Here is a 15,571-nt window from a genome sequence, read left to right on the forward strand (position 1 = left end):
ATATGAAATTATAATATTTGAAAAAAATTTTATATATAAAATACACATTCTACTAAATTAGGAAGTAAAGATGAAACAATCTAAGAAAAAAAAAAGGAATGACATTCTGTAATTTTCTATAAGTTTTTGCTATAAAAAAAGTTATGTGAGTAAAATCAATTTGTCCATTCTGTTTGTCTGACATGGTGAGAGAAACAACGATAATCACGCAGTATACAATGAATATTCTTGACTAAGAAACACAATTAAAATATATAGTACATGGCTGGGGTAAACAAGCAAATATTTTGTTTGAATTTTACAATATTTTAATTAAAACTATATATATATTTTATCTTTCTTAAAGATGAAATACGATGTGTTTTGATATGTCATCATACAGAGGCTAGTTTCCATATTATCAGAAAGCGGAAACAGAAAGAGGAAACGGAAAAAAATACAAAATAGATTCCGTTCACCTTCAATTTCTGTTTATCTATTGGTCAAAACCCGACGGAAGATCAAACGGAAACTAAAACATTAAGATGTTTTCGAAGTTTCCGACCGGATTTTAGTAAACGGAAACTTCTAACTGGAAGTGACATTAGTTTTCCGTTTCCGTTTTCTGTTGCTGGTATATTTTCCAGCCTTAATACTCTTATAAGTATGAGAAAATATAGACGTAGGCCTACCGTTTTTTCGATTATACAGTATGGCCCAAAAGTGAGGTAACCAAAAAATATTAGTTTTTAAAAAATGACTTTAAAAATTTTTAAGTGACTTCATTGGAAAAGACAGCTATTTGACAAATTAGATAATCTAAAATCAAATTAAACAGAATTTAAAATTTTTAATTTGATTTTTATAATTACATAGCCTACATAGATGTTTTAAATACTTATTATAATTAATAAATAAATTATAGTAGATCCCGCGGTTTACGATGAAAGCAATATACATAACGTCTATAAGAGAAATCGTCGTAGATGCATGGTGTATTTCTATACATGTTCTCGTGGCTTCTGAAATTCCGAATAAGTTCCTTATTTTGTTGGCTATTTTTGTGTAATATTATATAAATAAAATTTTTGTTTATAGGAATATTTCTCAGTTTATAACACTATACAATAAAACGGCTCGTTTTACGACTTTTACTTTTTTACCAAAAAATAATTAAACCTTAAAAGCGAGCGAAGTTGTTGTTCATCACTATATAATATGCCACAGATGTTGTGCGTATATCTACTATAAATTAAATTAAATTAATAAATTAATAATAAATCTCAGTATATCCTCCCCTTTATGACAGCCGGTTTTACGATCCTCGTCTCTACTTTTTCGTATAAATTTCCTATTATATCTTTAAAAATTCCACATTAAAGTGCCTTATTTTATTGGTTACTTGTATGAAACGTTATACAGTTAAAAAAAACTGTTATTTTCGGGAAAGGAATTTCAATTTATAAGACCGAGAATAAGGAAAATATACGACGGTTCGCTTTACGACCGATTTCCAGAAACCAATTATATCATAAAAGCGAAATATCTGGTTATATTTATAACTAATTCACAAGTAAAGAAACTAATCTAAGCTTTAAAAAATGTAATAATTTTACTTACTTAATATATATTGATAGGCAAGTTCGGGATTATACATTTCATTAGTGGCATAAATAACAACATATTCACCATTTACGTGTAGTCGTTTTCTATTCATAGCCACCAAAAATCGATATGAAAATCTGATATCTCCGAGAAGAACATAAACTTAAAGAAAAAAATATATATAAATTTCAACAAATCAACTTATTACAGGGTGGCCCAAAACACAGTTAACCATTCGAAGCAAAATGAACTAGTCTCGGTTAACTGATTTTTGGGCACTCCACAGGTAACAAGATCGTTTGCGTGTGATTTAAAATCCCCAAAATATTAACTTTATATTAAGAAAAATACCTCTTGTAGTTTTAAAAGTCTCTTCAATGATGGTTAAAAATGGATTTTCAAAATAAGAGATGTTGTACTTCTTGGCATGTGTTATGGTAAAATTCTTTTCCTCTGCTTTACTTTGAAGGCTTTCGTACAGGTTATAATAATTATCGAAATCTTCATATAGAATTGCAAATTTAGACCAGCTGAAGTGCTTTAACAGGGCTATCACAGAATTTATTATCTAAATAAATATAAAATTAATTTATATAATTTTAAAAAATTATATTTAAAGATTATTTTTAATTTTTATAAAATTATTAATTTATTTCTTTTTTTGAAAAAAAAATTAGTTTTTACTAACTAATCCTACCCACTTTGGTGCTCGGAGGGAAAGTACTTGCAAATGAAGTATAATACAAACTGTTTTCGGGATTCGAGACAGAACATTTCTGAAAATATAAAATTTAATTAATTTTTTTATATTTTTTAAAATAATTTTAAATTAATAATAATTTTATAAACGTTAAAATGTTTGTTTACATTTTAAATGTTCGTCATTCTATTGTTTTGGTACTATAAGAAGTAATTTGTATAGAAAAGTTGACTTTTCCGCAGTGGCACTTTAGAAATTTGGCGCCCCCAGCCCCAGGATACGAAAGACCCCCAAAATAATGGCACTTTTGGTACCGAATGATTCCATTTTATAATTTTAAAAAAAGCTACAAAAATACAATTATTGCAGAATTAAATATAGAAAGGGCAAAGGTCACTGCTACTGAAAAACCCGTCATTTACAGTATACTACGTTCATGCAAAATATATTCATATATATAATCTAACTTCTTTATGAATTGTTTCTACATAAAATTATATTATTATTACTCTCCATTTTTGCGTCCCCAAACACTAGGATCTAGTGGACCAAATGGAAAATCCTATACTACCCGTCCGTGTGTCTGTGTGTTCGATAAATATTAGAAATTCTCTCGAGTTTTTACACAAAAAAATTTCAGCAAAATTCGAATGTTATATATAATATTTTAAATTTAATTATCAAATTTTTAGCACATTATTTTATAATTAAATTATAGAACAATTATCGATTACATTATTTTAAATTGTCGAATCTTTAAACGTTTGTAAAAATGTTAAGTACAATTAAAAATAATTTAATTAATACGTTAATAGAATAATTAAAATCTGTCGAATTAAAAGAATTACAATGTGTTTCGGTGATTAATTTTCTAATTGCCATAAATAAAATGAAAGAAATTTAAATTTATAAAAATATAAATACTAATTTTCCATTTTTTATAAGTCAATTTAATACATTTTCGCTTTAAAATTTATCTAATTTATTTTTAACGTCATCCAAAAATGTAATTTAGATTTGATATCTGTCTTATTGATTGTAAGTTATTGATTCCAGAAGGAATTTAAACAATATCCAACATGATTTTTCTCTTTAACGTGTTACAAATGTTTTTAATGTAACGTCTTTTAACGATGTCAAAACTCTCATAAAATATAAATAAGAATGGAAAACTCTATCAGATATTTTTTAAATTAGAGAAAGAATTTACAGTTGATAATAATTCGATAAAATTAAGTTATTGCAATTATCTCAGTGTTTCTTCATTCAACATGGAATTTGTATAACCGAGCCTGAATACGATCACTTTGGAAATTTAATCACACCGTTCTTCCTTTAATTTTAGAAGGATCTTTTCTTGTTCTAGGAAACTTTGTATCTTCTGCTATCATTGGCCAATAGGTCATACAATCAGGATCATGAGCAGTAATCACGTGAGCCGTGAGCCTGGGGCTAGGCCCTCCCCGGCCCTCTATCTTCTTCTGACGTAAAGCTCTTATTTTATCACATTGTTTTTCTCTCTTTATATACTTGAAATTAAATGAATTGAAGGAGTAGGTGGGAAATTGTATTAATTTAAAAAGAAAATTGTAATAAATATCATTAATATGCAAGTAAATGTATCTATTTATTTATTTAATAAAATATTAAAATTCAACTTATATTGTTTGTCATTTGTACCACTTTTCCACTGAATACACCAATTAGAATTTTAGATTTCATAATTTTATTACACATATTTCGGCTCTGGCTCCTGTATAGGCCAGAACTAAGGACTAAATCCGTATCTTCCTTCCCTCGTCGGTTCCTCACTCAGTGCCTTTCTGTTATTGAGTTATTGGCCTTTTAGAATAGACCTTCATGCAACTGTTGCCTCTCACTTTTCTCCTCCATCATCTATATACCCTTCCCCCTTTCCTCCTCTTGCTCAAAACCTTCACCAGGGACCGAGACACTCGAGTTGCACACGATCTATCTTGCAAAAAACCACATAAATTGCCTCATATTGTTTATCAGTTATATTCTCCAGACAATTAATTATCATTTGACAAATCTGATATATTAATACATATATATTTTTTCTTCTTTTTCAGTTATTTTCGGATCAGTTAACTCGAAACCAATATCAATTTTATATATATTTTTTTACAATATACAAGAGACTATTCCATTATATTGTTCAAGCAAGAGAAAGAGAGGAAGAGAGAGATGATAGATGGTTCCTATACAAAAACGCTTGTAACCATTGATATATTTTCTTCCAGATAATAAATTATAAAGTAAATCATATCATGACTTGCGAATAGTTGAAATTTTAAAGATAGATTTTTACAGTAAAGTTATTTTATTGAATTTTTAATACTTGACCATTCACTCAGAATCGTAGAGTATCACTCCATTATGTATATGTATGATAAATGTATTAAAACATTCCATTTCTACGAATTTACTACATTCCTTTTGTAAAATATCCCTTTCAAGTTACATGAAATGGAAAGTAAATCTGTTGTAAAACACAATTACAATTTTATATTGAATTAAAAAATATATTAAATTAAGAAAAAGAAACTCAGATGACTTTTTTTACAAAAATTAAAAATATCAATATTAAATAATGTGGAAACTTTAATAATTATTTTAAAAAATAATTTATACAGTTTATACAAATTAAGTAATCGAAATTTCTAAAATTAAATTTAAAAAATTAATCTAATTTTAGAGATTAAGACCATTATCATTGTAAAAAATTAAGGAAAACTTATTAATTTAAAAGCATTAATTCTTTAAATTACTTTATAAAGATTTTATAGTTGAAGAATAAATTATTATTAATTTTCTAACATTATTACATTAATAATAAGTCAATTTTTTTAACTAACCGTTTACAATGCAATTCACAAGTAATAGTTTTACAATGGATAAATTTTGCATTAATGGCTGGAATGAAACAATTAATTAATTAATTAAATTCATTTCGAATTAATAATTTTTCCTATTATTATGTATTTTTAAAGTTTCTTTTCTAATTAAATTTTTTCGCCTACACATTCCTGTATGCGAGTGTGTTTGTCCGGTATAGAAATTAAAAATAAACAGTATATTGGGCCGAGAAGGGGTAATGTTTCATGAGGAAGCTAACGGTGTGCTTTAAAATTATTAAAATGGCACTCCTATTCAGTTCTTGATTAACCAATTAGAAAACATATTACAAGTTTATTTGTTTTTTAAACCAGGGAAATGTCTGATTGTCTTCTAGTAAACAATTAATTAATACGAGTATACGACGTGTAATGTCTTACATTACATTTAAAAGGTTTAAAGTAGCGTAAATAATTTCTACAAGAAAGAAAGTTTTTGTCTGGGTAATGTGATAGAGGTTAATGCCTTTTATCAATTACAAGAATACATTCTTCTAATTGATTTCTGACGAAAAGTAATTAAACAATAGGCGTAACTTCTAAGATTAAATTACGTGTAATTTATTTGGTTACATCCCTAATTGTAACCACTCGTTTTTCAGTTTCAATCAAAGGAAAGGATCTGTGTTATCTATCAAGGATTCGTACATAATCTAAACAAGCTCGAACTTAGAGCTTCACGATTTTGAATTTATTACTGTTTGATAGAAGTGGAAGGTTCTTTAATAGGCTTTAACTTCACAGCAAATATATTAGTAGTCATACGTATACGCAGGGCAAAATATGGTGTTCATGGTGAAAAGAAAAAAATGTCACATAATTGAACATACATTCCTAATCGCAAATGAAAGATTCAGATAGTCGAATAGCCGTGTGCACGTGTACACATATATTTGTGCGGACAATTGTTATATAAAACGTAGCTTTACGACATGAACGTATTCAGGGAGGGTGCTTATGGTACTATATCATCCCATTGATACCAAAGGAATGAGTTTTGTTACTTTAAAATACAAATACAGTAGAGCGTCGTTTATCCGAATCAATTGGGGATTGGGATTATTCGGATAACTTATTTTTTCGGATAACCGATTATGTACGAAAAAATACATTAACCTATCCCGTGTTGAAATTTTTCTCCGTTGCGAATCGCTTCGCGTTGAATTTTCGTCGATGTTACGCCTAACGTAAACTTTTTAAAATAATAATCGTGGCTATTGTATCGTTAAAAATTATTTATTTATCTTTTACAAACAAAATAAGTATATTGACAAATATAAAAACAAAAAATATATACTTTAGAGGTTATCTAATATCAAAAACGTTCGATTCAGCATGACACACAGTCCTCAAAAAAACACCACACAAAAGTGACAGTGCTGCCAGCTAAAACACAAACATAAAAAATATTGGAGTAGCCCAAGATATAGCCAAGATATTGCAGCTCCACATCACTAGCGAAAATTTAAATTTGCCGACTGGAATTCTTTCGGATAACCGGTGTTTCGGATAACTGACTTTCGGATAAACGACGCTCTACTGTAAATACACGCGTATTTCATGATTTCAGAAAAATTTACACTGATATTCCTCGAAAACACATACTAAAGTGTGGAGCACAGGCTAAAGATGATTTCATATGAATTCAAAATAATTGCAATTTCGATTATTTATAGTAAAAAATTTTTTTTAAATGTGATGATTTTTATATCGTTTTCCTGATTTTGAAATCACTTCGAGTATAAATCATACTGTAATTTGTATAATTTATAATCAATCTATCAAATCAAAATTGTCAATTGTCCATTTTCTATCCTCCATTTAATAATTATAAAAAGCTAATGAAAAAAGAACGATCTAAAAAATTACGTAACTAAGCTAATTCTAAAGAAGTTAACAGGAGGCAGGGGGTGCCTTTGTACCCCCGAATCTGCCTTGACAGCACTCACATTCTCAAAATTCTGGATACGCCACTTCTTTATGGTTTAGAATATGGCGTATCCAGGACTTTGACAAAAAACGTGTTCATTTAATGGAAAAAGTACACCGTGAAGGTTATATGCGAACTACACATAGACAAAGAACCATATGTTTCACTTGGTCGGTTGAATGCGGAATAGTTCTCTTCAAAGAATAGTTTTCTTCAGTCAATTGTATAAATCCAGATGCGTATTCGAACCATTATTATCGTTTCTACCGTATTATGTGGCATAGAAATATGATATACGCGTTTGAAGGAATAATAGAAATCCTTACGTGCACGATAAACTGAAGATCGGGACATTCGAAAAACGTTCAATGCGTCCTCGCTCCTGCTAAAACTGTTTCAGTGTGGCACCTTTGGCATAATAGGGGATGGATGAAATTGCTTAACAGTGCTCGACGTTACATTTCTCACCATGGGCGTTCCAGCGCCGTCTTATATAAATATTACCGCTCAAACACATTTATAAGAACCTAACACAATGTTATTTATTAATACACAAGGCTGATATATGGTATGTACAGAACTGTGTACAGTACATTTGTCATAATTACTCAATTTCGTTCTTTATATAGTTTATTTATTTATTTGCGCGTATTATTTACGGTTCTGTAAACACTATTAAAGTATTCGCACACGATACGTAATGCATAAAACATGTGTATACGTTATTTGCTTAGTGGAATTATTATGTTCTCTCTTGCATATTTATGTCATGTGCAAGAAATACTTTCATTTCTGCATACGTTCTGACTACAAGTGTGACCGAGTGTCAGGTTCTAACTCATTAAATACTATTTTATACTAATAATTTACCATATGAAGAAAATCATAAAATCTTATACCATAGAACATACTTTATGTATAATTAGAAGATCTTTTAAATAACCCTTTCTTTACAACAATCTCATTGTATTTTTAGAATATTTTAAATGTTCTTCAAGCTTCTTCCAACCAATTTACAAGCAATTCGCCATAATTATGGAACAGAAAGTTAACATAAAACATAAGACATTCGTTATAAAGCTCTACCCGCATACAAAAATTAACAATGGTCATACATAAAGTAAATTATAGATAATTATCATCATTACAGTTTATTAACATATCTAAATTATAATTATAACTTCAAAGTTTTTAATTTAAAATAAAAATTGAGTTTATAGATGAATTTAAAAAAATGAGATAAAAAAAATGTTTCATTGACATTTATGACCCAGTGCACTCTGAAAACTTGAAGTGGGCTTAACCTTTGTTAAGAAAAATATTTAAAGTTCGAGTTTGATTGCTTCTACTTAATAACCTTGACAGCGTTTATGTTTATAAATATATACATAAATAATTTTTAAAAAATAGGTCTACTTATTTTTAAATACTCAATGATAAATACGTGCCAAATTTTTTTATTAAGGTTAAGTTCAATCTTTAGTAATAAATTAAAAATATTTTAAATTTAATTTGTACATAGAATAAACAATTGGCTATTTGTTAAAAGTAGCAAGTACATTGAATATATTTAGTGCATACAGATTACACTTTTGGCACAAACAAAAACTGTTGATTATGCAACAAAAATAAAGAGTTTTCTTCTGTTAAAAAAACTACAGAATAAACACTTTTTTTTATAATANATAAATTAATAATAAATCTCAGTATATCCTCCCCTTTATGACAGCCGGTTTTACGATCCTCGTCTCTACTTTTTCGTATAAATTTCCTATTATATCTTTAAAAATTCCACATTAAAGTGCCTTATTTTATTGGTTACTTGTATGAAACGTTATACAGTTAAAAAAAACTGTTATTTTCGGGAAAGGAATTTCAATTTATAAGACCGAGAATAAGGAAAATATACGACGGTTCGCTTTACGACCGATTTCCAGAAACCAATTATATCATAAAAGCGAAATATCTGGTTATATTTATAACTAATTCACAAGTAAATAAACTAATCTAAGCTTTAAAAAAATATAATATTTTACTTACTTAATATATATTGATAGGCAAGTTCGGGATTATACATTTCATTAGTGGCATAAATAACAACATATTCACCATTTACGTGTAGTCGTTTTCTATTCATAGCCACCAAAAATCGATATGAAAATCTGATATCTCCGAGAAGAACATAAACTTAAAGAAAAAAATATATATAAATTTCAACAAATCATCTTATTACAGGGTGGCCCAAAAAACAGTTAACCATTCGAAGCAAAATGAACTAGTCTCGGTTAACTGATTTTTGGGCACTCCATAGGTAACAAGATCGTTTGCGTGTGATTTAAAATCCCCAAAATATTAACTTTATATTAAGAAAAATACCTCTTGTAGTTTTAAAAGTCTCTTCAATGATGGTTAAAAATGGATTTTCAAAATAAGAGATGTTGTACTTCTTGGCATGTGTTATGGTAAAATTCTTTTCCTCTGCTTTACTTTGAAGGCTTTCGTACAGGTTATAATAATTATCGAAATCTTCATATAGAATTGCAAATTTAGACCAGCTGAAGTGCTTTAACAGGGCTATCACAGAATTTATTATCTAAATAAATATAAAATTAAAGTGAAATTGTTAAGAAAATCGAGTTTAAAAAATATTATTGCAAGTTACAGGGTCAATTTAAAAAAATGTGGATCATCTAGAGCAGACATTAAGGTAAAAACAAAGGTGTAGCACGCGACAACTATTTATAGAAAAAGCCAACTCAGCAAGATATTTCCTGCTTCACCCCTTCAACCTTGTATCAAGGTCTTTTATTCTTCCTATATACGAGTATATTTTCAATAATAAAGCTAGAGTTAAACGAAGAATACTAATCTTTGCATAATTGGAAGTATATTTTGATGTTATTTATTAATTAAAATTTAAAAAATCAGGAATAATTTATTAATAAAAAAAAAATAATAAAACCTGTTATAAAATATTATATTAGACAGATTTAATAATATATTTTATTTGTTATATTTTTATTTGTTTTTATTTGTTTTATCTGTTTCCTCTCTTTCAAATAATCCNAATATTATATTAGACAGATTTAATAATATATTTTATTTTTATTATTACTTTGAAAGTTATAACATACTTTACTCATGGAAAAACTAACTTTCGTGTAGAAAGTATTGAAGTGCAACTCTTTATTTACTTAAAAACCATTCCTGTTAATTGTTTTATAGCATAAAGGATTTATTAAACATCCTGTATACGTGTATAGAAGTATAGAAAATCAATTAAGTTTATAGAAGTTTGACTGTGAAGGAAAAAAAAATCTCCCTTTTCAGTTCCTGTCCTCCTATTCTTCCCGTTTTATCTGTTTCCTCTCTTTCAAATAATCCCTATTGTCTTATAGGTCATGAGAGTTAAGTAATGTGTGTATGGAAAAGACAGTATTGAAGTTCAGGTGACAGTTTCTGTCCTATCCTTCATTTATAATATACCTTCATTCACATGAAAATTGTTTTTATCTTAAGATAACATTTACAAAAACTGTTAATTTAAAATATAGTATTTTCCTTGTATTTAATGTATTTATTTGATATTTGATAGGTTGGCTTGAATTATTAATTAAAGAAAAATAGAGCTTTAATTAAAGTAGGCATTTTTAATAAGATTTTTACATCTTAATCTAAGTACACAATTATAAAATTCAGATAATTATGTTTAGAAAAAATGTTATTAATAAATTTCATATTTCGTATGACTATTTTAATCATTTAGTTTATTATTTTAATTAATTAATTTAAAATTTTATGGTAAGGACAATTTTGTTGTCTTTAAACTAAATGAAACATGATTTAATTTAAATTAGTATAAATTAATTAAAGCTCAATATATCATAAAATAAATTTTAAAAATCCAGCAACGAGTTGCGTAACTTTCCAGGCAAAAAATTAAAATTGTGTGTGGTGCCATCTGTTAGGAAATTTTATTTTTTAAAACCTTTTTATATTAGTAACTTAATAATTATTATTGTAAAATAACAGAAGGCTTAATTTTGAGGGCTGAGACGAGTTTTATAAAAGGAAAAAATTCTAAATGATAATAACGAGTAAAATATTCATTAAGTCCGACCCACTCGAGACACGACCACCTTCTATCTCCTGTTGGGCTGTTCCCATTGTCTTTTACAACCAAACTTTAAGCGTATAAATCTCTCTAATACACACACCTAAGTACAAAATTTCAGAAATTTTCGACGAAAGGCAAATGAGTTATTGAGCTTCAAAATGGGTAAACAAAATTTTGCCTTCATACAAAAAAGGCTTGCAGGGTTATAATCGATCGCCATACTTTATCTCTGTTATATTTAAGATCCGGGAAAGTAATAGTAAAATAATAATAATAATAATAATAACAACAATAATTAAACTACTGAAAACAATTTTTATTTGCTAAAATAGAAATTTTAATAGCAATAATTGTATATTAGTGGACTATTGGATAAATTATCATTTAGTCCACGAATGATAATTTATTATCATTCGTGGACTAAACGATAATAATAATAATAATAATAATAATAATAATAATAATAAATTATCATTCGTGTCTGTCCACTAAAAAAATTAATAATTCATATTAATGTTAAAAAGGAAAATATTCCATAAACCAGCACACAGAACAATGAGAATAACTAATTCGTTACTGTTAACAATGAACTTCTTGTATTCAATAGACAGAGGAAAAAGCTTACAACTCATTTACTGTCTTGGAACGGGAAAATTATTTGTAATCAAAAAAGGTAAAAGAAAAAATAATATGTGAGAAGGAAAATCGAATTGTAACACCAAAGTTTACTTAACAGGAATGTGGTGTAAATTTAATTTACATATGTATATTCATATGTAAAATTGCAGATATTCCTTTTGGTCCTATGTATTGGTTTATGGAATCTTATCCTTCCTAAACTTAATACTATTTAATCAATTCCCATTTTATATACATTAATAATTCAGTTTTGTTTATACTATTTAAATAATTACTTTATCAATAACAGGAATTAATGCTACCATGTTTCATTTTTATAAGGATATGTTAATTAATTTAAATTTAAAAAATCAATAATTATTACTTGAATATTAAAAGTTCATTTTATTTAATTACAGAAATATTAAATACAAAATAAATTCTAGAATATTCAAACTGCTACGTAATAGTACATAATACTTCTTCCATACGGGTTACCTGTACTTTGAGACTAGACTATATAAACATATAAAATTCCGAATGATTTGATTTTTCCTATACAATTTAAGACGTTAAACGTATTTTATTGGTCATTGTATCTGGATATTAACTATACAATTTGCGATTATAAAATTTATCATCAATTTATACGGGATACGTATTTATACCATCAACATTTGGCTACAGCTGTGATTCCCAAAGTGGGCACTAGCTCCACTCCTGACAGTGGTAGAAGGCTCAAGGGAGCGTGGAAGGCAAGGGACAGTGGGGTGTTGTAGACAAAGAAAATAAAAATCTATTTTGAAACAAACAGAACAAAATACCATATAAGAAATAAGTGCACTAAAAGGGGGTGGTAGTCCGAAAAGTTTAGAAAACACTGGGCTGTACAGAAAGAAATTTACTCATTTTCTTGCTAATATTTTTGCATTATTCTTTGCTGAAAGATTCCATCTCGTTATTTCCATTTACAATATTACTCAAACTGCGATTTCATAACATTTCTATCCCGTTAGCTTAATACCTTTCAAGTAGATAAATTCAGAAGAAATATTTCATTCACTTCTAAGATTCAATTTTCTAAATTGATGTCTTTTTTTCTAACATTTTAAGTGAAGTTTTATAAAATATACAGTCCACGCCATTTCTTCTAACGTGAAAATAAGCAATGATTTGATTTACGTGGGAAAAATAACCAAAAATATTTAAATATAAAGGAATACTTGTAATATTCAGTAGAATTAGCCGTGATTTAAATTATATATCTATTTTGAATTTGTTAGTAAGTCTTACACGCTAGAACATTATAGATTTTTATACTTGAGATCAATTTTTCTTTGTAGTTTTCAGTTAGAAGCAATCCGTACTTAGAAGGGTATGGATTACTTTTAACTGGAAATTCAATTACTCCTAATTGGAACCTATAAAAAATAACTGGAAACTATCTAGAATAATTGGGAACTGTATGGATCTTTACTTCGAAATTAAATTACACTGTTCCAATATATAGATTATTCCAGAGAAAAGGATCCATGTACTGTACAGTACGTATCTTCAAAATAAGAATGTGGATCTTATAGATATGTCTGTGTTGTTCTTGTGGTTAGGTATATGAAACTTTCCTTTGCAATAATCTATATGTTGGAAAGACATAAGTTGTTCCTGAGGAAATATATAAATGGAGGTATTAGACTTTACAATATTGCAAATAATTCCAGTAATTAGTTACTTTGTACATGTTTAATGCTTTATAGTTAACTGAACGAACCGTTAAGAGGCATTGATTCAAATTATCTCTTAACAATTCTCGTTAAGAAGTAATGACGTGCGAGATATAAGAGGAAAAATCTATCCATCATAACAGTATTTAGTGTATACAGTAAATAACTTTTTAATATCATACATTATACATTAAAAACCTGTCCAAAACGGAACCTGAATACAGCAGAAAAATGACTAAATATGACTAAAGAGTGAAAGTCAATAACGTAAAAACATGTATTTAAATTATTTTAAGACCTCTTTATTGTTCGCAATTTCCAATAACAAAGTAATGTATTCTGGTGACTTTTGGGTCACTCTTTATAACAAAGGACGTAATAAATATTAATTGTTTGCCGTTTTTAAATTGTATTCTGCTATAAATTTTGAAATAGTAAATGAGAATTTAGAAGCTTCATCAGTTTAGAACAGAATCAAATAGCAATAATCTATGTTCAATACGTTCAAATTTAAATGTAGTTTAGTATGTCGTTACTGAACAAAGATATGACTAACTCTATGATTACACTTTAATTATTCTGTAATTATCAATACGTTTAAGAGAAATAATTAAAAATATGTTATGCTTAAATTTAAAGTATAGAACTTATTTAAATTTAATTAATATATCAGTATATCAGCTAATAAGTAATAAATTTCATGCATTTATCACATTATAAACAGTCATTAATTAGAAATTAGCATTAATACAATATAACCTGTTTAAACCGGAATCGCACGGTACCGAATATGTTTTTCGGGTTTGGCAGGTTTCCGTTTGAAACAGGTTCTTTTTTAAAATAGAAAATCGCTCCGCTTTCAGGAATTTTTATTCGGTTTCCGTTTTGGACAGGTTATACTGTATTTATCTACAATAATTTAAATATTTCAATTTGTTCTAATTTTCAATAAATTTATAAAAATGTTTGTTTATCATGTACTTAATAATGTAAAGGCTATCAAAAAATCTATAGTAATTTAAATATTTATTGAGCTGCAAGTCAAAAATTTATGACCTATAAATTCCCACTGTCATCCGTCTGTCTGTCTGTCTGCCTGTCGTTTCTTAATCTCGAGAAAGAAGTTAGATACATTAAGAAAAATATTATATATGGACATCTTAGGGGCAGAAGGCCTCGATTAACTATATAAAATCTTCTGGCATAAACCGGAAGTGACATGATTTCAATTCAAATGTTTTCCCTGAAAGAAATTAGAGAGAAGACTAGCATGACTCTATTGCTAACGGGAAAGAATAATGTACAGGGGCAAGTCACTACTAATTTGAGGTAGAAAGCATATATGTTAAAATAAATTAATTAAAAATATGAGTAAAAATTGCAGCCAGGAATTGTGACGATGTTAGAATAAATAATTGTTCGTTAAAATCTAGATACAAAATTAATTTGTTATAAAGCTATCATTCAACAATTTCCATTTTCTCCATTAAATTTTTTTTCAAACCCTTTAAGACCACCAGTGGCTACGTGGAATTTTCCGGGTTTTCTTCACGTTTGTAACACGTAAATAGGACCAATAATATATTGAAACTCTTCCTGATAGGCAGATCGCCCACATGTGGCGTGGGCAATTAAATTAATTTATATTAATTTAATTCCTTAAAACAAATTAAAGAATGTGTTCCTATCAAGCTTTACAATCTACAATTCATTAATGAATATTTCTGAATAAATTAATATAGAATATAACTTATTACAGGAATCAAAATATCTGGAATAGCACCTCTTTCGTCACTAAAATCAATTATCATTATCATCATCTTTGCAAATAATTTTTCCATTTAGAATATTAAAGTTTATGTTCCTAATTATGGATGCTCTTTTCTAAAAAAATCTTCATCATCATTCTATTCCAAACTGTTTAATTATAATTTATATTCCTAACGCCAGTATTTATTTTATGTACAGCAATTATAAATATTC

At 27.7% G+C, this 15,571-nt stretch overlaps 1 protein-coding gene across 1 annotated transcript in view; it reads right to left on the reverse strand.

Annotated features, from left to right (window-relative positions):
- Positions 1-15,571, reverse strand: part of LOC111638378 (receptor-type guanylate cyclase Gyc76C-like) — a 126,885-nt gene that overhangs the window by 48,165 nt on the left and 63,149 nt on the right. The window contains exons 2-4 of the mRNA XM_023384079.1: positions 2,286-2,360; positions 1,936-2,152; positions 1,600-1,746 (exon numbers count right to left, since the gene is read on the reverse strand). Of these exons, the coding sequence (XP_023239847.1) occupies positions 1,600-1,746; positions 1,936-2,152; positions 2,286-2,360 (439 nt within the window). The remainder of the gene's footprint in view (positions 1-1,599; positions 1,747-1,935; positions 2,153-2,285; positions 2,361-15,571) is intronic.

The sequence above is a fragment of the Centruroides sculpturatus genome, unplaced genomic scaffold, assembly GCF_000671375.1.
Source record: "Centruroides sculpturatus isolate CEXI.00-Female unplaced genomic scaffold, Cexi_2.0 scaffold1257, whole genome shotgun sequence".
Taxonomy (NCBI): domain Eukaryota; kingdom Metazoa; phylum Arthropoda; class Arachnida; order Scorpiones; family Buthidae; genus Centruroides; species Centruroides sculpturatus.